We start from the raw sequence: 22,347 nt of genomic DNA, 5'->3' as shown, positions 1-22,347 counted from the left end.
CATCTCACCCGCCAACCGCCTGCCAACGGAAGGAGTCTCAGTCAGGAGGCTGCTGACAAAATGCCTTGCCTTGGGTGGCTTATAAAAAACTGACATTTACTGCTCAGCTCTGGAGGCTGGGAAGTCCAAGACTAAGGTGCAGGAAGATGTGGCATGCAGTGAAGGCACCCGGGTTCTCACTATGTCCTCCCATGAGGCAACAGTCGGTCACAGGGCTCCCCTGTACTAAGGCACTAGTCCCACTCAGGAGGGCAGAGTTCTCGGGCATACTTCCCAAGGGCCCACCTCCTAATGCTGCCCACGCAGGGCCAGCCAGACTTCACGTACGAATTCTGGGAAGACAAGCACTCCTTTGCACGTTTGCTCCCTGTTACAGGAAGCGCTCCTCACTGACACTAGCCCCACACAGAACAAGGGTCTCAGCAGGGTACAGGTACCTGTAGCCACATGCTATTGACACACATGGTTCCATCTCTCCTAAGCTGGTGAGCAAGCCCATGGTATTGAGAGGCATGGTTCCATCTATCCTAAGCTGGTAAACAAGCCCAGTCAACCTCAGCCCTAAGGACAATCTACAACTACAGAAGTGGCCACATGACCAAGCCACCTGTCACCAACACGTGAGCGTTCCTTTCCTGCAAAGCCTGCAGGGAAAGTACTTTCTGGTGACAACAGAGTTCTTTCTTCTCAGCTGTCTGAATAAACCCTTGCCCTTCTAGGTTCAGCCATCTAAACAGGCAGAGCACACAGTCAACAAAAACTTACTACGAGCACCTGAGGAGACAGTCTCCGCCCTCCTGAAACCCGCCATCTTGTGTGGACCAAAATTGAAACAGAAGTATCTACACTAAGGTCCCATCAGCAGCCTGGAAGGGCAGCCAGGTCATCCTGGCTAGGACACGTTCACACACTCTGGTGGGAACATGAATGCACACAGCATTCCAGAAACCAACCTGGATACACCAACCAGGAGCCTTCGGGTGTTTACAGTGCATCGGAATCCCTCTTCTGAATGCATCTTTTAAAGAAGCCCTTAGCAACCTAGATGGGACCTGGATGGGACCTGGATGAGGAAGACTTGTCTAGAGTGCATAAGGCCCCAAAGCTCCATCCCCAGCACCATGGAAAGAAGGGAAGGAGGGAGGGAGGAAGGGAGGGAGGGAGAGAGGGAGAGAGGGAGGGAGGGAGAGAGGGGGTTGGTATCATGGCACTTTTAAAAAGAGAAAAACCTGAGGCTTGAGAGATGGTTCAGCAGTTCAGACCACTGGCTGCTCTTCCAAAGGCTCAGAGTTCGATTCCCAGCACCCACATGGCGGCTCACAACACCTGTAATGCCAGCTCTAGAGGAGCTGATGTCCTCTTCTGGCACCAAGCATGCATACTGGGCACATAAACACATGCTGGCAAACCACCCATACACATAAAATAAAAATTTTAAAGAGACAGGAAAAAAAGCTTTTTCAGAGCTGTTCAACAAGAAAGCAGGATTAAATTAAAATGCATCCACGTGACAAGATAGTATGATGTTTTCCGAGAAAACTGTTTCAGCTCTAAGTGGTAAAAGCAAGACATACTATAACACATGTGTGTCGTCATCAAACCAGAAGGTGGCCAGATCCTTCTGGGTGACACGGATCAAGAATGACATTTTTTAGAAGTGAATCCTTTTGCAAGTTCTCTTTTATACGTTTGAATTCATTTCATCATCAGTAATATTCACACGACACACCCCAAATGCTTTATTGAAGCACCATCGAGTAGTCAAGAGGGCTGATGGTCAAGAAGGAATCTACCAACGGTGGTGCTGCCAATCCACCAGATAAATTTTACACCAAGCCGGTGGGCTGCACTGAGACAGAGGTCTTCTGTGTGCTGTTCCCTGACGTTTTCCTGGCATTCGGGAGGTCCCTGCTGTAGATGTGAAACATTCAGTAAAGTCCTGTTAGCAGAAGGACAGGAGTCCAGCTCAGACCTTCCTCCCCCAGGTGTTCTCTGACCCCCTTTTCTTCTCATCACCCTTAGCCGTGATCACAAAGGACCAATGCTACCAATTATAGGTCCATAGTTACTCGCTAATGCAAGCTGTCTGCACGCTGGGACCAACTCTCATTCGGATTGGTCTCCTAGGCTAGATAAATACTTGCATGCGGGATGGAGGGGTGGGCTGATGTGAGCCCCTCGGTAGACATGAATGGCAAGCATTCGCTTTATGAATAGCTCTCCTAGAAGTGTGGAGGACTGCTAACAGAATGAGATCTGAGCGGGGAAGAGGAAGGAAGAGTCTATGCCGCTGAGTGTAAGAAAGTGTTGATTTTCGCCTCCTATGTTTTCTTATGGAAAAACAAAAATTTCTTTACAACTCCAAAACATAAAAAAAAACCAAGGAGCCACAGCGATGAGATGAGGGCTCCAGGAGCTCCCTTCCCCCTCCAAGCCTTCTTCTGGCCTTCAGCGATGAGCTTTGAGGTCATTTAAAGATGCTGTGTTGAGTTTCCCTGCTAACAACGGTGGGGGAATCCGCCCAGAAGAAAGCAACAGCCGGGCTGTTCCCAGAGGACGCCCCACCTACTGCCCTCTCTGCTCAGCTGCATCCCCTTCCCACTGCAGTTTTACAGCAGATCAAACACTCTGTGATGTGGACAAATTCCTCATCCATTCCCTAGGAAAGCTAAGGAGGAATTGTCACCCTCCCGTGAGTGACAGGATCCCTCTGTGAAGAAAGACCCTGACGAGAATTCTTCCAAAGTACGGCAGGGGAGGCCTACGTTACCACTGAGTGACGTGGACAGAGAGCATTGCCTCTATAACACAGGCGCTTGCTATCCCTGGCTGACTTTTTTATGGAGCTGAGGATCAAAGCCTTGTGCATGCTGGGAAAACATTCTACCCTGGAGCTACATCCATGGCCCTGCAGCTAGTATTTTAAGCCCACAGCTGTCTTTAGGAGGGTGCCTCACAACTCACCCAACAAAAGCTGTTTTGCTACAAGTGACTACAAGATTATCTGCTTGGTTTCTGGTTTCAAATGTGTACTTCCGATTCCGAACAAAAATCATTCGCAGAGCCCTTCACACAGTAGAATCTCAGCCCTTAAAAAGCGTCATTATCTATTTCTTACATTTGTAAAGTTAACTCCCAGACCCATACTCTCAAGTGTAAGCACTCCCTTAATGAGATCTTCCCGTCTCTAAACACGAAATCCCAACAAGTTCAAGTACAAACTCAAACCCGTCTTCTGTCTGTCTGTCCACACACACATGCCCCCTTCAAAACTTGGTGCCCACCAGTCATGACATTGTATTACTTTTTAAAAATTAACTCTTTGGGGATCTGGGAAGATGGCTCAGTTGGTTAAGAACTTTCCAAGCAAACCTGAAGACCTGCGTTTGATCCCTAGAGTCCACAAAAAAAAAAAAAGATGGATGTGGTGTGCATGTAATCCCGGCACTGGGGAGGCAGAGACGGGTGGACCCCCAGGGCTCATTGCCTAGCCTACTTAGTGAGCTCCAGTTTCGTAAGAGACCTTCTCTTCAAAATACAGTGGGTGGCATCTGAGGAACAACCCACAGCTAACCGCTGGCCTCCACATGAGTGTGCACACACATGTACACGCACACACACATATGAACACGCATACAGATACACATAGAAAATTATGCCTTGGGGATGCTTCTTCCCGTGGTAATGAGGTGGCTAAGGAAGACACAGGAAGCACTCTGGGGCAGGAAGATCAGACTCCACCAGCCTCAGGGCCTCAGGAGAGAGAGGAGGCCTTTGGCCCAATTCTGTACCATGCCTACCCAGGGCAGCTGCAACCCGAGCCTAGCTATAGTGTGAGCTGGGCACAGTGTGCGGTTCTCCAGGGAGGAGGCACACTCTCCCTCCCTCCTGCCTCTCCACCCGAGGCCCTTTGGGAGTGAACCTGGGGCACCATTAGCAACTGAGAGACTGAAACTTAACCTCTGAGGCCTATAATTTTTGCAAACAGTGGAGTTTTGAATCCAGCCAGTGAGGGCTTTTAAACTCCTTCTTACTTGGTACATTTGTGAATAACCTTCCCTCCCACCAAAAGATAACAGGAACTATTCCAAAAATGGCCCCACATTCACTTCGAGAAAGTAGGCCTTTAAATTCTGGCTTTGTGCTAAAACAAGAGAGTTTAAATTCGGCTTAAATTTCATCTTCTGGAAAACAAAACCCTAAACCTACTATTCTATGGCTTGCTGGTCTCAAGAATAAAAATTTAAACTTGAGAACACCAAGAGATCATGGGAGCCCCCCGCCCCGCCAGCCCAACGCTCCACCCTCTGGCCTCCAGTCACTCACTGCTTCTCTCTCAGGCTGGCTCTGCACCTGGAAACCACTTCCTCCGCTCGAGACAATGCAAATCAACCACCCTACGCTCTCTGCTTCAGTACTGGTAACCCCAGTCATGTCTGTCCCATCCCTTGCCCCCCGAAACCAGTTCACCCTGCCTATTTCTGTCCATCCCCATACAATGAGTGTTATTGGGGCCAGGCTTTGTGCCCAGGCATTATAAAGGAAATGTAAGCCTCTCCCTGAGAGCTCTGGCCCCTGCCTCTTCTGGAGATGAGCTGAAACAGCACAGTTTGTTAGGGTCCTGTACAAGGCAAGCCTTGGAGTTCACAAAGAACCATCTCGTACCTTCCAGGCTGGAGCGGCCAAGGCCCACACACAATTCTACAGCTTGCATCTCTTACTCAGTAAGTCCCCAAGGGCAGAGCTCAAACCCAGGAGAGAACATGTCACTCACAGAGTGTGTATGTGTGGGGTGGGAGCGACAAGGAAAGTTCCTCCCATCCTTTGCAGCTAGCTACTCTAACCTGGTCCAGCAGCCACTACTCACACGAGGTGACTGAGCACTGGAAAGGGGCTACACTGAACAGGGACGTGCCAAGTACACACTGTAGTTCTGAAGACAGTGACAAAAAAAAAAAAATCAGAAAAGATTACCTTTTGTTTTTCCTTTTGAAACAGGATATCATGTAGCCCAGGCTGACCTCAAATTTGTTACGTAGCCAAGTGGCTTAGTTAACTTTTCTATTACCATGACCAAGGAAGCTTATTTAAAAAAAAAAAGCATTTAATTTGGGGGCTCATGGTTCCAGAGGGTTGGAGTCCATGCCCGTCAAGGGGCGAAGCACCGCATCAGGCAGGCAAGCAAGGTACTCAAACAGTAGCTGAAAGCTCACATCTGATCCACAAGCAGGAGGCAGAGAGAAAGCTAACTGGGAATGGCTGGGCTTTGGAAACCTCCAAGCCCACCCCCAGAGACACATCTTCTCCAACAAAACCACACCTCCTAATCCTTCCCAAACAGTTTCACTAACCAAGGACCCAGTATTCAAAAATGAGCTCATGGGGGCCATTGGCATTCCAACTACCACCCAAGAATGATCTTGAACTCCTAATCCTCCTGTCTCCATTTCTCAAATGCTGGAATTATAGATGCGCACCACCACACCCCACTACAGCCTAAGCCGTCCTGGAACTCACTATGTAGCCCAAGCTGCCCGGAGTTCATAGCAGTTGTCCTGCCTTGGCCTCCTGAGTTCTGGGCTCTCGGGTGTGAGCTGCCACACACAGTGAAGGCTCTGTTCTAGACATGGGGACACTGCAGGAAACATGGCACCGACTTCCTGGAGCCAGTCCACAGCTTTTTAACATCACGGGCATGCACCCAGAAGAAGGCCATCTGCCGTGTCCCAACCAAGAGCAGGCAGATGAGGTTTCACCCCAGGAATAACATGTGAACTGGATTTTGACCTCCCGACACATCTCGGTTGAAGACAGATGGGGGACATCTGAACAGAGCCGACAGCTCCAGTCCCCAGAGGGCTGGGTTCACCAGGGATACAGTGTAGAGTAAGGAGAGAAGGGTTATCACTGAATGGCCCATCCACTTAGCCCACAGCTGAGCTCAAGGCTCTTGTGAAATAATTAGCTCTTGACCTAATTAGCTGAAATCAAGACCAAGAAGATGGGGTCTGGGGGTGGGGTAAGAAGTATGGCTATGGTGGCGGTCAGTCTGGGGTGGGGTAAAAAGTATGGCTATGGTGGCGGTCAGTCTGGGGTGGGGTAAAAAGTATGGCTATGGTGGTGATCAGTCTGGGTGGGGTAAGAAGTATGGCTATGGTGGTGGTCAGTCTGGGGTGGGGTAAGAAGTATGGCTATGGTGGCGGTCAGTCTGGGTGGGGTAAAAAGTATGGCTATGGTGGTGGTCAGTCTGGGGTGGGGTAAGAAGTATGCTATGGTGGTGATCAGTCTTAAGCCCAGATCCTGGAAGAGCTTTCCAGTCAGGTAACTCCCTGAACCACAAATCATCTCCATCTGCATAATGGGATTGTCAGTTGCCTACTTAATAAGACTACAGGAGTGACCTAAGGACAGAGACGACACGCTGGCTGTCACACTTAGTAAATCACTATTTTTCCTAGTGTTCTTAAACATCAGAAAAAATACTGTGTGTGCATGCGAAATCCAGAGGTTGATATCAGGTGTCTTTACCAGTATTTTCCATCTTACTTAATGTTCCACTTTATTATTATTGTGTGCACATTCTTATTATTGTGTGTGATTGTGTGCCATAGCACAGGTTTGGGGGTCAGAGCCCAATTTTGTGGAACTGGTTCCCTCCTTTCACTTTTTCGTGGGTCCTGGGGATTGAACCGGAGTCTCCAGGCTTGTGCAGCAAGCCCCCTTACCCAGCTAGCCTTTCCTCCACCTTATTTTTTAAGATCAAAGCTGGAGCTCACCAATTCAGTTTGCCTTGCTGGCCAATGAGCTCCAGGAATTCTCCTGCCTCCGCCTCCCTAGTGCACTGGGATTACAGACACAGCCACACCTGCCTTCTTAGGTGGGTGCTGGAGATCCAGATTCGGGTCCTCACGCTTGGGCAGCAAGCCCTTCCTCACCGAGCATCTCCTCATCCACCACAGCTACTACTATTCTGAACCAGACTGTTCTTAGTCGTGGGGGCCACCTGTGTGTGATAGGGTGCTTAACAGCCCACAATCCCTCTGTACTGGAGATGATCCAAATCCCCCTGGGTACTTCTCCTGGGAAGAGAAGGCAAACTAGGCCCTGGGTAAACAACAACATTCTAAATGAATATTGAGAAGGATCTGCGGTGGCAAACTGGGCCTCACGCCTGAGAGGACAGAGACCTTTTCTGGCCTGGAAGGAAATGTGAGTGCTGACAAACTCCCCAGCCACCATGAAAACCCTAACGCCCAGAGGTGTGCGGGGGACAGACGTGCCCTTGACGTCTGGGTGCAGAACACAGGGCCTGGCTCAAATCACCGTTATGGAATCTTGGTCTGGTGGCAGTGTGGACCCCAGCCTCGGCCATAATCGCCATTCACAGAGCAAGCTCCATGGCCCCGAAGTGAACTAAGAGGTGACTGGTCTTGAAGTCCTCCTAAGCACACAGCAGCCCCAGGTGGAGCCAACGGCCAGCCCGCTCTGTCCTCACCACGAGCCACAAGGACAGCCATGACACATACGGCTGTTTTCACCAGCCTTGGACCAACTTTAGAATGGTGCAGGGACCAGGGCCCCACACAGGTTACTCCTCGTGTCATTTTTTTTATAGCGGATGGCAACCTGCACAGTAGTTACGTGCAAAATGGGAGGGGAAGAGCTCTTCGGGCATTCCCATGAAACCACAGAGTTGACTTTTTGTTTCTCTACCAGATATACATGCTTTTGCAAAATGCTCCATAGGGACAAAGCTAAGACTAGGCACTGGCAGGGAGGTGAGCCAGTCAGCATCCAGAAGGAGCTTCCTCGGAGTCTAGACATCGGCAGCTCCCAGAGAATCTTACGGTGCATGTGCGCTCTGGGTGAGAGCTGGCTCAGGTTCCAGGATGAAATGTCAGCACTACCGCAGACATGAGGAAGAAAAACAGAGGAGGAACGTTCTACAATTATCACAATGTATCGTTTATAATAAATGTATCATTTATAACAACCCTCTTAGCGTGCTTCCCCATGTAATCTTCCCCACACCACCCAGAGGACAAACAGATGAGGTGGCCGTATCTCAGTGGGTCAACTTCATTCAGTCACACATGTCATTGGTTACTACACCCTACAACTGGCCGCCACTTGCCCAAATCATGGGGACGGCAGGTACCAAGCCAGACGCTGTTTATGCGGAACCATTTAGCGGGATCAGGGCAGAAAGGTCCTCGCCCCTAAGTTCCAGTCATTCTTTACAGTCCTGGGAGTAGGCACGGGGAGGAACACACCTCCCTCGGCGGTGAGGAACCCCAGGTAGCTGTTCAGAGCAACAGGCATGAGGCCAGCTTTAACTCCATCAGTGTCTGTACTTGAGGAAGCGAGATTCTGTAAGCCTGCCTTCGCTGCCGGAAAGCTGTGAAAATAATAGTGTGTGCCTCCAGAGTCCTGTGAGGATTAATATATAGGAAACGCCTGGGCCAAGCTGGCCTCCGTGAATAAATATCTTCACTATTTCACCGGCTCATCAGCTCCATAAACTCGTCTCCTTCAGTCTTCAAGCCACCTTATCTGAGAGGCCCGCCCTCCCTATTTCAAACTGCCAGGCATCCCCTGGGGCTGCCGCCTCAAAGCCCCTTCCTCATTTCACTGTTTTCTCCATAACATTTGTCACCGGCACACATGCCCAGGAAACACACATCTGTTATGCTCCCCTGTCCAGACTCGTCATCCACGAGGACGCGGTTGTTTTTCTGTTCTGTCTCCAGCACACAGAACTGAGGCTAACTCTTAATAGTCACTCAACAAAAGATCTTGAGAAATATGGAATGGGCGCGGTGGACAGCCAAGGCCCACATGCTGCTCTCTGGGTTCCAAATTCTGTATGTGTGCACTATGGGGAGTGTCCACATCCAGGGAGCTAAAGCTGAGGCGTGTGGCCAGTGAGAGTTGTGATCCCTCTCCTGGGGTTCCCTGAAATGAACAGCTTTGAACTGAAATCCAACCACTGGTCCTTTCCACCTGAGGTGTCTTTGTGGGCACACACACACACACACACACACACACACACACACATGCACGCACACACACACGCTCCAAAGATCTTCCATTAACTATTCAAGAGAGTGGGGAAGGGCCCTATGCTGACAGGACCTGTTTCTCTGAGACACAGGAACCAGTGATGTTAGAACAGCAGCCCTTGCCACATGCTTAGTTAAGGTCAAACTGACCCCCCACAATGCTGGGGTCACATTGGACTGTTACCCAAGGGGCAGGCACTTCTGATAATTACTGATATGCTAAAGACAAGTCCAGATGACACTGAACCCCAAAAGGGTCTGGGAAGGGACCACTCGACCTTCCATTTATTATTTAATATAAAAATGAAGCTGAGGCTAAGGAGATGGCTAAGTAGGTAAAATGCCTCTCGTGCAAGCACGAGGACCTGAGTTCAGATCCCCAGCACCCATGTAAAAAAGTCAGGCACAAACAGCACATGTCTGTAACCCCGGCACTGAGGGGCAGAGCCGGAGGATCCTCAGACTTTATCAATGAGCCCCAAGTTCAGGAAGAGTGCCTATCTCAAAGGACAGTCAGAGAGCTAGCAAGTAAAACACCGGACACCAACCTCTGGCTGCCACAAGCACATGTGTGCATGAATGTACACATGCACATGCACATGCACACACCACCACCACCACCACCACCACCACCACCGCCACCACCAAGAAAATGGAAATACATCCTAGCCTGATCACGGATGCCTACAATCTCAGCACTTGAGGAAAAGCAGGAAGATCAGAAGTTCAAGGTCAGGGTGGTCTACAAAGATGTCTCAAAACCAAAAGGACATAATCTGGTGTAAAGAACACAAATTATCAGAAACAGACGCTCCCCACCCCCTTCTAACCTGTCACCTGAGGTTACACACCATTTGTGACATTTTGGACAAGTATTTTGAGGTTTGGACAGACAGGCAACCAGAAAATAGGAACCACAGTGGCCACCTCAGGAATTCCCCTGCTCTGGGCGTATTTCACTAATTGGACACACACTAGAGAAACTCAAGCAGGTTTGCAGATGCCATGGTCAGTTTGAACAAACGTAGCGTCACGGAGAGAAGGCAGGCCGAAGGTCACAGCGCAACCCAGGGTCCCCAGAGAATGGCATCCTTTCTGGGGACCACCAGGCCTTCATGGGCCACATTACAGTGTAAAAAAGAACCACAGAATCACAGTTGGAAGAGTCAATCAATGGAATTACCCAGAACTCAATGGAAAAGTGAGTATGTAGTCACCGTGACCCTTTCCTAGATATTCATATGATGATATAGTAATGTGCGTAAATTACTTATAAACAGAACTTACCGGGAATGGCCGCTCAGATCTGTAAGTCCTGTGGTTATGTGTCCCTCATTCATTCTACCGTTCTTCTAGAACGTTCCACACCACACCAGAATCTGTTTGGTCCTGACTTATCCAACCTGGCTGGTTCCTCTTGGTCTGAGGTGCGTGGCTGGCCAGGAAGGGTTGGAAGACAAGGCTTTGGGACTCGGGCTGTTAGGATGCCCGTGACAAGACCCTTGCCCTGACAAGTCAAAAGAGGAACCGTAACAAGTCAAGTCCTAACTGCGGTACATTTCTGAAAGGGCTGGAGGAATGGCCCAGGGCAGGGCTTGTGGACATACTCCTCCCAGGAAATCTGTCTGTCTCTACTGAAGTTCAACTCCAAGCCCCATGTTAATTAACTTACGCCCCTTCCCTTCCCATTCTAACTCTTAACCAACGTCATCACTAATAATAATAATTTCAAAAAGACTCCAGGGCTAGGGAGAGTCAGTGAGGTGCTCGCCTTGTCAGCATGACAACCTGAGTTCAATCCTTACACTGACCTTAGAGCCCACATTAAAAACTAAACAATAAAACTGGTGGTGGTTATGTCTGAAAGCCCAGTCCGGGAGAGCAGAGGCCGGTTCCGCGGCCAGCCAGCCTACTTAGAAAGTTCCAGGCCAGAGAAGGACCCTACTCCCTCCCCCCAAATAAAAGATGGGCTGTGCCAGAGGGAAAACACTGACTCCAGGGGTTCACCTCTGATGCACATATGCGCTCACACACATATGAACTTGCACACATGTGTACCTGTACACGTGAACACACAAACAGAGAGACAGAGACAAGCATCAAGTCAGGGTCTCTGTACACAGGGTAAGCAAACACAGAAGGCTGGGCCGGCTTGAAGAAGCCAGTGGTCAAACTAACCCCGCATTTCCGCACACCAGCCAGAGCTGGAACCTTCCAGAAGTGCCTTTGCACATCCCCTGACTGAGGCCACAGAGCATGCTGTGGTTTACAAACAGTCCCTTATAATTTATAAGGCCTCGGAGGGAAGAAGCTGTGGAGGCGCACTGCTATTTTATGTCCTACTAAGGAGGAAAAGGGATGCTCATGAGGGGCAGCACAATGGTCCAATGCCATCTACTGCAACCCAGTCAAATGCCATCTGCACTAAAATGTATAAAAAACCAAGTGTCACAAAGCATAGCTACTCATGGGGCAGGGACTGAGGTACCCGGCCTCAGACCCAGGTCTTCCACTCCCAAATCACCGGTTCATTTGGCCTGTTTTTACCAGATGCCAACACAAGCCCACAAGCTTGTGTGGGTGTTTTTTTTTTTTCTATAGACTGTACCTTAAATGTTACTTCTTCAAAAACTGAAAAATGGAGATGATCGTGTGTGTGTGTGTGTGTGTGTGTGTGTGTGTGTGTGTGTGTGTGTGTGTAGGGGGGTTGGCATGATGAGCACTCCAATGAAGGGCACTGACGCTGTCTCAAGATAAACCAAGAATGTCAGCAAGAGGCCTTACCGTCAGCTCTGCTTCACTTTGGCCACCCTGCCTTCCCCAGGTTCCTGCTCAAACCCCTCCGCGCTTCCCTCCCTCCCACAGTCAAGGCCAAGCCCTGCACACCCCATGGTCTTCGGCTGCTTCCCTCCCTCTGCGCTGGGCACCCTGAGCACCCTAAGCACCCCGCCTGGCATGTTCCCACTGGGAACAAGACGCAGCCTTGGTCTGCTCTCGACTGAACACTGTGTGGGCTGGACGCATAGCTGGGACCTTCGCTTCCCACAACTCTCTGCTGTCCGGGGTCACTGCGTCAACGGCCTTCCCTGATCTCCTTTCTAACAAACTGCAGCTCTTGCCTTTCGTATCCCTCGACTGTCCTCCAGAGTCTGTTCCTCTTCTTTCCCTCTGACGAACTGCACACAGTGTTTACATCTCCACTGGCTTGGTGTCTGGCCCACTACAGGTTCAGTGCGGGCTCGTAAGTGTGCGGTGGAGTCCTGAACACAGAACAGTGCCTGGCAGAGAGAGGGCACACTCTAATTCCGCTTGCAAGTGTCACAGAATGACATCTGACCCAAAAAGTATAAATTGTAAATTCCAGGAGATTCTAACTGATAGATCAGAGGGGGTCCCAAGATTCAAGAAAAGACAAAAATAAAAATAAGTCAGCAGAGGGACTTCTGCTATCTTCTCCGAATCTACCCTCAGAAGAGGCTTGCTGGCCAGGACTTTCAGGACAGCATGTGTCCCCTGACCCCCAGAGTAAGAGGAGGACTGTCTCTCCACGCGTTTAAGAAAGGAAAGGGTGGTACCAGCGCTGGGAGCCTTTGATTTCCTGTTTTTAAATAAGTGGGTTGCCTGAGCCCATCATAAGCAGAATGATTTTCAGTCAGACAAATACAAATACACTTGCCGCCGCCGCCGGTGGAGGGTGGGTGCCCTCTCCCATCACCCCTACCCTCAGAAAGTCCCCGGCCAGCCTTTCTGTGGCGCTCAGTCACCCCTTACTTCAGAGGGCAAGAAAGTGAAGACGCTGTCTGGATTCCTCCGAGCTCTCACCAGAGAGGGAAATCCTGTGGAGGCACAGACACTAACTACCCAGGGGAAGATCCCAGACTCAGAGTGTCTCATCTGCCAGTTACTCAACACCGTTTCCAGCTTCCTAACGGCCCCAGTGCTGAGACCACCCTGGCACCTTTTCAAAGGACGTTTCCGTAGGTAAGAGAAAAGCAGCCCTAAGTGTTGGAATGATCCTAAACTTAGGATCATACATAATGATCATACAAAATGATTCTCTGATGTAAAATTAACCATGTGTAACAACACAGAGATACTGAACCAGTGCTCTGCCCGGGCTCAGGGAAGGGCAGACACACACAGAGTTCTGTAAACTTTAAAGGCTGTGGTTAAACTCTTGTCTCAAGTTTTAATAATGACTCACCAGAGTGGTGTATTTGTAAGAAACAGATTTTACTGATACAAAATGCATTATGAGATCTCAACTATATTACATATATTAATATATATAATAAATATATATGATACATTCCCCTTATCTGAAATGATTGGGACCAGAAGCTTTTTGGATTTTGAACAGGTTTTGAATTCTGGGAGCTCTACACATGTATAATGAGGTCTCTTGGGGACTGGACCCATGGCTAAGCACGAAACTCATTTGTGCACCACCGTCCCCTTAAATACAGCCTGAGGTGACCCTATATATCTTTATTCACCTGTGTTTTGACTACGGCCTATCACGTGAAGCCAGCTGTGGAATTTTCCACTCCTGTTACCGTGGTGGCTCTCAAAGATCTTTCCAATGTCAGAGCCTTTGGGGTTTCATAATCTCTGGTAAGGGATATTCAACCCATGTATACATTCTACACTATGGAGGGGAAAAAAATTCAGTTGCTTCTGAGTGGCATATAGTGGGGGATTGTTTCTCTTCTCTAGATCTCAAATTTACATATAGAATTAGAGATTACAATCATGCTTTCATATGTATTCTATGTTCGGCCTGATCCAATACGTCTTTAAATAAAAGCTGTAATCTCCCCATACATCCAACCCAGGCGAAGAATTCCCAGTGACGGTGGAAGTGAACAGACTGCAGAAGAAGAGAAGACTGGCGGGCAGGAGAGGCTCTCCTTGGCAGGCTTCTCCAGGAACAGTAGCTTTTAAACAAAAACCACAATCCTAGTGAGAAACACAAAAGGAAGGTGGGAGACGCACTCCCTCCCGACACAGCGCAGCCTGCGGCCTGCAGCTTTGCAAGGCACAGACATGGCTCCATCAAAGGATGGTCCTGCTGTCTTGGGCAAGCGTGTGAGACATTTTTAAAGAGAGAGGATGAACTTCCCCTGCTGCATTCATGGGGGGACTCACAGGGGTGAAGAAACCACAGGCGTGTGATTCCGACCCCCAACTCAGTAGTTCACACCTGTGGAGGTGTGCGTCGTGAGCATGGATTGAAGTCAGTTAGCTGACGGAGGCCACCCTTCTCCGACATCCAGGACACGGAGAAGTATCTGCCGTCGCCTGGTGCCTCGGGGGCAGTGCAGCCCATGGTGAAGGCTCTGGTCTTAATGGGTTTAAACTGGGGCCAGTCACCAGAGAAATGCATGGACATGCCCCTGCAGCAGAGCTGGAGGTCGAAGGAAGGCGCTCTTGACCAGCCCCGAAGCCACTACCTTCCTGGAGCTGGAGATGAGGGTCTACTTCATACATTCAGCTAGCAAATGTTTTGTGGACAGCCTTCTATGCGTCCGGCCCGGTACAAAACGCCTGGACTAGTAGGAAACCTAAAACCCTGTCCCTGACCTCCCCCCCCCAAAAAAAAAGCACTTCATGGAGACTATTAACTCAGAAGGTCAAGGATTTCTAAAGAAAACTGCCTGTCAGGGGCCCACTCCTAAATCTTCAGCTGCGTAACCAATGGCCAATTATCTGATGGCCAATTACTCAAGTTCACAATTGCCCAATCTTATGAACTAGAAAAATACAAAAGACAGAGGGCTTCTGACTGGAACGGGAGAGGCATTTGCCAGCCTGAGAGCTGGTGGGCAGTGTTTTGGCTTTTTGTTTTTGTTTTTGTTTTTCCCCCTCCTCACACCCTCCAACCAGCAAGAAAACTTAAAGGAGTTCATTTCTTTCACATACTGCTTTTTCTGTCTTACAGACAGGTATCCAGAGAACTCCTGCTGGAGAGCTTGAAATCCAGGGGACACACAGTCTGGGCTGTGTTGTGGTCCTTCTGTCTCTGCCAGGCTGATCCTGAGAGACTTTCCGGGCTGTACCACAAGACTTCCAAGACTCAAGGTCGCACCACTTTCAAATTCAAAGCAGCAAGGGCTGGAAAGATGGTTCTCCAGCAAAGAGCCCTTGCTGCTCTTACAGAGGACCAAGGTTCGGTTCCCAGGACCCACATCAGGTGCTCACAACCACCTGTAACTCCATCTCCACGGGATTCAAACCCGCTTCTGGACTCAGCAGGCACCTGCACACATATAACACATACACACACACACACACACACACACACACACACACACACACTGTTCTTCCACAGAGCCCTGGTTCAATTCCCAATACCCATATGGAGTGGATCAAAACCACCTGTAACTCCAGTTCCAGGGAATCTAATACCCTCTTCAGACCTCCATGGGCACTGCACACACACACACACACACACACACACACACACGGCAGGGAGGAAGTAATTAAAAATAAAATAAATCTTCTCTTCAAATCTTTTTTAAAAAATTCAAACTAGAAAAATATGATTTGGCCTCAATTATCAACAGCAGATGTTAACAAAATAAAACACAAGAAATAAAAAAAGTAGTACTATCTCCAAGGCATATTTTTATGCCCCATATAGTATTAATGGCAGGGGCTCTGTGACACTATGTATAATTTCGAGTGAGAACTTTCATCTAGACATGTGCAGGTTCATATCCAATTCAACGTTCTGAAAGTAGCATCTACCCTGCACTAAAAGGCAGGTCGGGAAAAGCAGGCTCCTCGTGATATGAGTTATAAACAAATGCCATTTCGGGGAGGGGAAAGGGGTCCGAAAGGGACCGCCAGAGCAGGATCAAAGAGCAGTGTTCAGTCCAGCACAAGCGTAGACATGGTGTGGTTCCGGAGAGTTACACTGCAAAAACCCTAAAGCCACTTCCAAGCCAATTAGTAAATTAATAAACCCTGATGAGAGCCGGAAGTGTAAGGCACCGGTTACAGGTTACAAGTTTCTCGCCCAGTGTCTCAGCTAAGGACTGTTTCCTACTTGACCCACAGGATCCAGGCACATGGGATTTGGATGACAATTCACAGGTATAGGGAGGTTCGGGTACATTCCTGCTGTACACTCCTAAGCACTTCGGCTGAGAATTACCGGGCATGCAGCATCCCAGCAAAACTTGAATAGGCCTGAACAGAGCTCTGAAGTCTAGACCAAATCATTGGGCCCTTTGTTTAAACAGCAGGAGCCTCATTATATCTGCATACCAACCTGTCTTGTAGCCCTCTGGGGAGAGAATCTGGCTTGGTCCCGGGTGGCCCCAGGAGCTTGGCACTCTTGAGATGCCCGTCTGTCTGGTCCCACCCTCTTGCAACCCAGAATGCCAGCAAAGTCCATTTTTAAATTCCCTCAGAAGTTCCACAACCACAGGTTTGAGTGAGGAGACAAACACCGCTTTACTTCGCTGACAAGAAACTAAAAATACGAGCTGCAAACAAAAGCCATCTTTTACCAGGACTGGCTGGGGTGTCCTGGGGTTCCACATGGTAGAGCACAAGACCATATTCTTGGCAGCCAGGCCTCCTCAACAACTGTTCCACAAGGAAGAGGGGCCAGTCTGTCCCTGTCAAGGAATCCCACAGCCGGCAGCCCTGCTTGGTTGACTCAAAGAACAGCTTGATGGCTTCTGCCATTCACCAAGAGGCAGGCTCGCTGAATTCGGGGCCGCCTCTACTGAAAATGTTAGACACACACTTCAAGGCGGCGGGAGGCAAAACCAACCTCATTTCCCTGGAAGGAAATGTGTTTCCCCCTCCCTCCTCCCTGCAGTTAGAAAAGTAAATGATTACTGTGGCAATTCAGAGGCGTCAAAAAAAAATGGACCTGAATGCTAACGTGGCCCAGCACAGGTCTGTGGATCCAGGATAAAAGGGGATAAAAAGGGGTTCCTGACACCAAGACTAGGTGGCAACACAGAACCTTCTCAGAAAGTCCTACCTGTTGGGCTTCTAAGCTGTGCGGCACAGCCGGGCCCTACACCCCCTTCTCGTCTAGTCCAAAACTTTCCTTCTGGAACCCCCCCTCCCCGGAAGAAGGGAGCCTGGGCTCTCCCTATTCTGATAGCAGACGTAGAATTTAGCCTAAGCCAGCGAGGATGTGAGGAAGGATTCGTTCTTGTGCTGCGGAACCTCCAAATGCTCAGAACCCGAGAGAGAGAGAGAGAGAGAGAGAGAGAGAGAGAGAGAGAGAGGGGGGGGGGGGGGGGGGGGGATGAGCCTAGAAACTGCACAAAGTATGTCCAAGAGCTGTGGTGGCCAAACTGTGACCCAAAAAGCTCTGGAGTCCCTAGCTCGGGGTCTAGGGCCGGAAGGGGGTGGGCCAGGCCCTGGAGCACTAGTTGCAAGGTCACTGCGGAGCTAGACCCTGGGGTGTTTCGCAAAAGATAGCACCGGGTGGAGGGAAGCGCCAGGAACCAACCCACCCACCTTCTCCCCACACCTGCTCTGCGCAGCCGAGCCGGGAACACGTGGTAGCTCCGCTTAGGGCTTCTCAGGCAGCTGCAGGGACCCATTACCTCGCCCGGGCGTGCACCACTCGCCCCGGGGTCCCCAACCAGGAAGAGGCAGCGCTCCCTGGCGCAGAGCAGCCGGCCCCGGCGCCCGTTTCATCCCAACCCTCAACAGCAACCTGGACCGAGTTCTGTTGTCCTCCCACCAACCCTAGACCCCGGCAGCTTCCAACAACCCCTACCTTTCTCTGCCACCTAGCCAACAGATAAGACACAAAGAGAAAAAAGAAAGGAAAGACGGGGGCCACACACGCCGTCTCTTCTTACGGTCTCAACCTACAGCCCGGAGCTGGGAGAGGAAGAGGAAGCGCACCTTCCGTCTTCCCATCCCAACTCTGTGACCCGCGGATCCCGGCAGAAAGAAGCCCCGAAGAGGCCGAAGGAAAGAGGTGAGGTTGGAAGAAGCAGAAAGCAGAGCGAGAGAGAAGAAAATATCCAACAAAACCACGCTAACGCGCCCCCTACCTGGGTGCAACATACTTTGGAAATAGAAGATGACCAAGATAAAGGATCCCAAGCAAGTGGCCAGCACCATCCGGCAAATTCTGTTCATCCTCATCACTTCCAGCAGCGCCGGCTTCATGGCTTTGTCCTGGCCGCGGGGACCCGGCTGTCCGGGAGACGTGTCCGGAGCGCAGAAGCGGGGGACCCCGCCGCGGGGAACCAGCGCCCGGGAGGCTCAGAACGGAGCTGGCCGAGCTCCCGAGCTGGATCCCTCTAGCTTCACCGAGGTTCTCCGAGCCCCCAGCCCGGGTCTCGGGGGTGCAAGGCGCGGGAGTTGGTGTGCAAGTGTGGAGATGCGTGGCCCCGGCCGCGCGCTCCTGCCGGTCCGCCTAGCCTCGGCTCGATGCTCCGCCGCCTCCTCTGCTGGCGCCTGCGGCCGCCGCTGCCTCCTCGCGGGCCGGGCGACCGGGATGCCAGAAGGAAGGTGCCACCGCCGCCCCGCACTGGCCTCTGTGACGGTCCAGGCCCCCCTCCCTCCCTCCCTCGCCAAAAGCTACTTCATTGCGCTCCAGTGATCTATATATTCCAGGGTTGGGTTTTACCAAACGCAACTCGCAGCCCCCGGCGAGGGGAGGGCGCCGGCGAGCTGGGAGGGCGGGGCCGCGCCGGGGCGGAGCGTCGCCTCCCCCCGCCCCTACCCGAGACGTGGTCGCGTCCAGCTGTTTCCCCGGGAGTCCGGAGAGCGCAGCGCGCTCCCGCAGGGTCCCAAAAGCCCTCAGTCCCTGGGCGGAGCTGGGCCGCTGTCTCGAGGTTGTGTGTGAACGTTTCCATGACAAAACCCGGAGGGGGAAAAATACGAATAAGATCGCCACCTAGTCCTGCCACCCGTTCTCCCGTGGGGAAAGAAGAGTGGCGAGAAGCAGGTTGGGTGTCTTTGGCGAATGGGGGCTCTGTGGCACGCGACCGTTTAAAATCCCTGGGAGATTTAGTAGGGGAAGTTGCCCCCAAGCTCTCCTGAGAACGAGTGCCCTTTTCACGATGATCGAAACTAGGCCTTTTCTTTTTTCTTTTCCTTTCCCCCCCCCCCCCCCCAAAGGACAGCTCATCTTGAGGGCTGCTTTTGCAAAGAGGTTAGAGAAGGGATCTAAAGTCAAGGTTAGGGAAACTACAGGGCATTCCAGGATCTGGCGACAGCAGCGCCTTTCGAACACGCGCCCTCACCCTCAACCCTCAAGGCAAAAGGGGTTTGTGTATTTTAAAACTGGTTCACCAAAGGGTAGAGCTTTCTGCTAATATGTCCGAAGTACATGAGAATCCGTCGGGCAGATGTGAAAAAGACGCCCCTAAAAGTCCAACAAAGTGTTAGGGGTAAATAAAAACAAGCCAGCTTAGCCTAGGCAGGTAGAGAGAAAGATGGCGCTGCTTTCCTGCATTGTGTATATAATGTTTTTAAAATGTTTTAATGTTCAGCTCCATGCAGTTTGCTGGCTGTGGGTCAATGGGATGCACGCAGGTCAATGGTAAGATCACTTTTATGCCAGGAAAACAATGTTATTGTAAAGCCTGACTTTTGTGACATATCATTAAATGAATTTACAGTACTAACTCGATTCATAATAAAATAAGACACTACCTTCCAATGCATCTCTTCACAGAGGCATTGATAAATTCTTGTTGAATCTGAATGTAATGGGCCTTGTCCTCCCCTTAAATTTGACAGACACACAACTTGCTTTCTGATGCAAGCATCCAGAAACGCCTGGGCAGCCTCCATTCCCTTTCCCCTGAAGTCTTCCCCCCAGTAGAGGAAGTCAGCAACCTCCCTATGAGGACAAAAGACAGTCAATTGTGGCGAGATATTTATGCAGCCAGCTAGTACTGTGTTCATCTGCCTTTGTTTATGAACGAATTGCTTGCTGAAGGTGGCCACAGAAGCATGCTCCCATACCAGCCACTCTCCAGGGAGTCCCCCCCATATGATGTGAGGAATAGGCACTGTACCCCTCTCCACCAAGTGGGACAGGAGAAAATGGGCTCCTTGCAGGGGCATGTCCAGGAGAGTGCCCTCAGACGGACTGATGCCAAGGTCTTCTTCAACACCTGTGTTTTTACAAAGTGCAGTAAAGAAAGGATTTGTATAGGTTTCATCCCACTGTCCTTCCTGGGGCAGAAAAACCCCACCGTCAAGCCTGGACATTCACAATAAGACAGTTTGGGAAGTCACATGTCCAAGGAAGAAGTGCGAAATGATTCCTTTGGGGTTTTGGATCATGTGCTGGAGCAGGATAGTGAGCCTTGCCAGGCAACTGTGCTTCCATCCTCAAAATCTGGGGTTGGCCCAAACGTATAGGATGGGAATAGTCTCTGACCGTTCCCTGCCACCTCTCCCAGGAAGCTTCCTCTAACTTCCCACGGGAATTCTCTCTTCCCTCCTCTGCCCTGTGAGCTCTAGATCCAACCCCATCTCCAGCCACTGTAGACAGAGCTGTCTCCTGAAGGACCAAATTGTCTTCCTCTCCCTCCACCCGACTCTGGTGTCTAGTACAGCGACTGGAACACGGTGCACAGAAGTCACAGATGGAGAGGTATTTTTTTTTTTTTTTGGAGTATTAAGGTAGAGCCCTCTCAAGTGTATGGTGGTGTCCAATGGCAATGGTCTGTGACCCTGTTGTCCTATCCCCATGTCAAGCCGTAAGTTCACCAACTACAAACAAGATCACCACTTTGTTTCTGTCCCTAGCCACCCAGAACCTTGTTGCCCCTTTTTTTACACTAACTTATAGATATTGACAAGACAAAGGACAGTCAGCTGATAAGATGTGGGGAAAGAAAAAGATTGTATCTTCTCAATGCTGGTCCAAAGTAGGAAGACTTGCCTCTAAAGTCGAGCTTTGGGAGCTAGGATGTGGCTCAGTGGTAGAGCACATGCCTACCGTGCATGAGGTCCTGGGTTCAAGCTCAGCAAAATAAAGCATTAGCTTCATGTTCCCAGTGTACCTGCTAAGACAGGCGAAGTTGTGTGGGCAATGACGGAGAATCCTTGCTTTCAGTGGCTTAAAGCAGCTGAGCTACACATCCATCTGCTGTTTATCTGCTATGGATGGGCAGAAGGTTTGCATCTGGGGTCTATTTCACAGGTGAAGCAAAGCAGCACCTTCTAGACCAGTGGTTCTCAACCTTCACAACGCTGCAGCCCTTTAATACAGTTCCTCCTGTTGTGGTGACCCCCAACCATAAAATTATTTTGTTGGTACTTCATAACTGTAATTTTGATACTGTTATGAATCGTAATGTAAATAGCTGTGTTTTCCGATGGCCTCAGGTGACCCCTGTGAAAGGATCATTGATCCCCAAAGGGGTCGAGACCCACAGGTTGAGAACCACTGAACTAGAATGATGCTGTTTGCAAAGTCTGAGAAGTGGGGGCTTTGGGAAAGTCTCACCGAATAATTAAGTCATCTAGCCCTCAAGGAGTGCATGTGGTTTCTGAGCTTCATTTATTGGCCAAGACCTGTCACAAGGCCACCCAACATCGCGCCTGGGTCAGGAAGTGTGGTCCTATGAACCACAAGTGGAACATGCCTGGCTCTGCCTCTGCTCACTCTTCAAGTCTCATTCCCATCATTTCTCTCAACTCCCTTTTGTCCACGGGCTTCTGGAAGATGGTACTGAACTCATCACTGTGGTAGGACCTTCCTTGATCACTTTCCAAAGTGAGCCCCACAGGACTGAAAGCCTAGCATGGCTCTGGAGGAAAGGGGAAAATAAATAAATAAAAATAAAAGAAAAGAAAAAAGAAAAAAACTGGTGGAACAGAAAGTCTTACTTATGCCATCAATCTTGCAAAATTGATAAGAAAGAAAGAAATAGATGCAAAGGTCCCCAGCTCCAGCTAACGCCTTTTGTGAGCAGCGGACAGACAGATAGATGTGTACTAGGCCCCTCCAGTCCCCACAGGCTGAGCTCAGCCTCATGCCTGTAGATTCTGCCCACAATGTACTGTCCTGTTTAGATCTTCCAAAACTGGCAAAACGCCCCTTTCTGCAAGTGGTTGGAGCGAGAAATGGACCCAGAGCACATGGAAGACAGAGAGCCCTTCAGCATCTTCCAGGAAGACGGTGAATGTGTCTCATACCAACACGGGCTGGGGCTCCCCACTGGCTCCTCCAAGGACTGGGTTTTCCCATTTGCATCTCTCCGACACCTCGAGCACAAAGTACGCTCAGTTAGCCTGAACACAGCCAATATTTGTGGAGCTGAATTAAAAA

General features: G+C 50.2%; 1 protein-coding gene across 1 annotated transcript in view; it reads right to left on the bottom strand.

Annotated features, from left to right (window-relative positions):
- Positions 1–18,462, bottom strand: part of Chst11 (carbohydrate sulfotransferase 11) — a 226,205-nt gene extending 207,743 nt beyond the window's left edge. Inside the window, exon 1 of the mRNA XM_059245502.1 lies at positions 18,116–18,462. Within this exon, the coding sequence (XP_059101485.1) occupies positions 18,116–18,218 (103 nt within the window). The 5' untranslated portion in view covers positions 18,219–18,462. The remainder of the gene's footprint in view (positions 1–18,115) is intronic.
- Positions 18,463–22,347: the final 3,885 nt, after the last annotated feature.

This window comes from Peromyscus eremicus, chromosome 18 (genome assembly GCF_949786415.1).
Source record: "Peromyscus eremicus chromosome 18, PerEre_H2_v1, whole genome shotgun sequence".
Taxonomy (NCBI): Eukaryota; Metazoa; Chordata; class Mammalia; order Rodentia; family Cricetidae; genus Peromyscus; species Peromyscus eremicus.
Note: the sequence above shows the minus strand (reverse complement) of the source record. Positions and strands in the feature narration are given on the sequence as shown.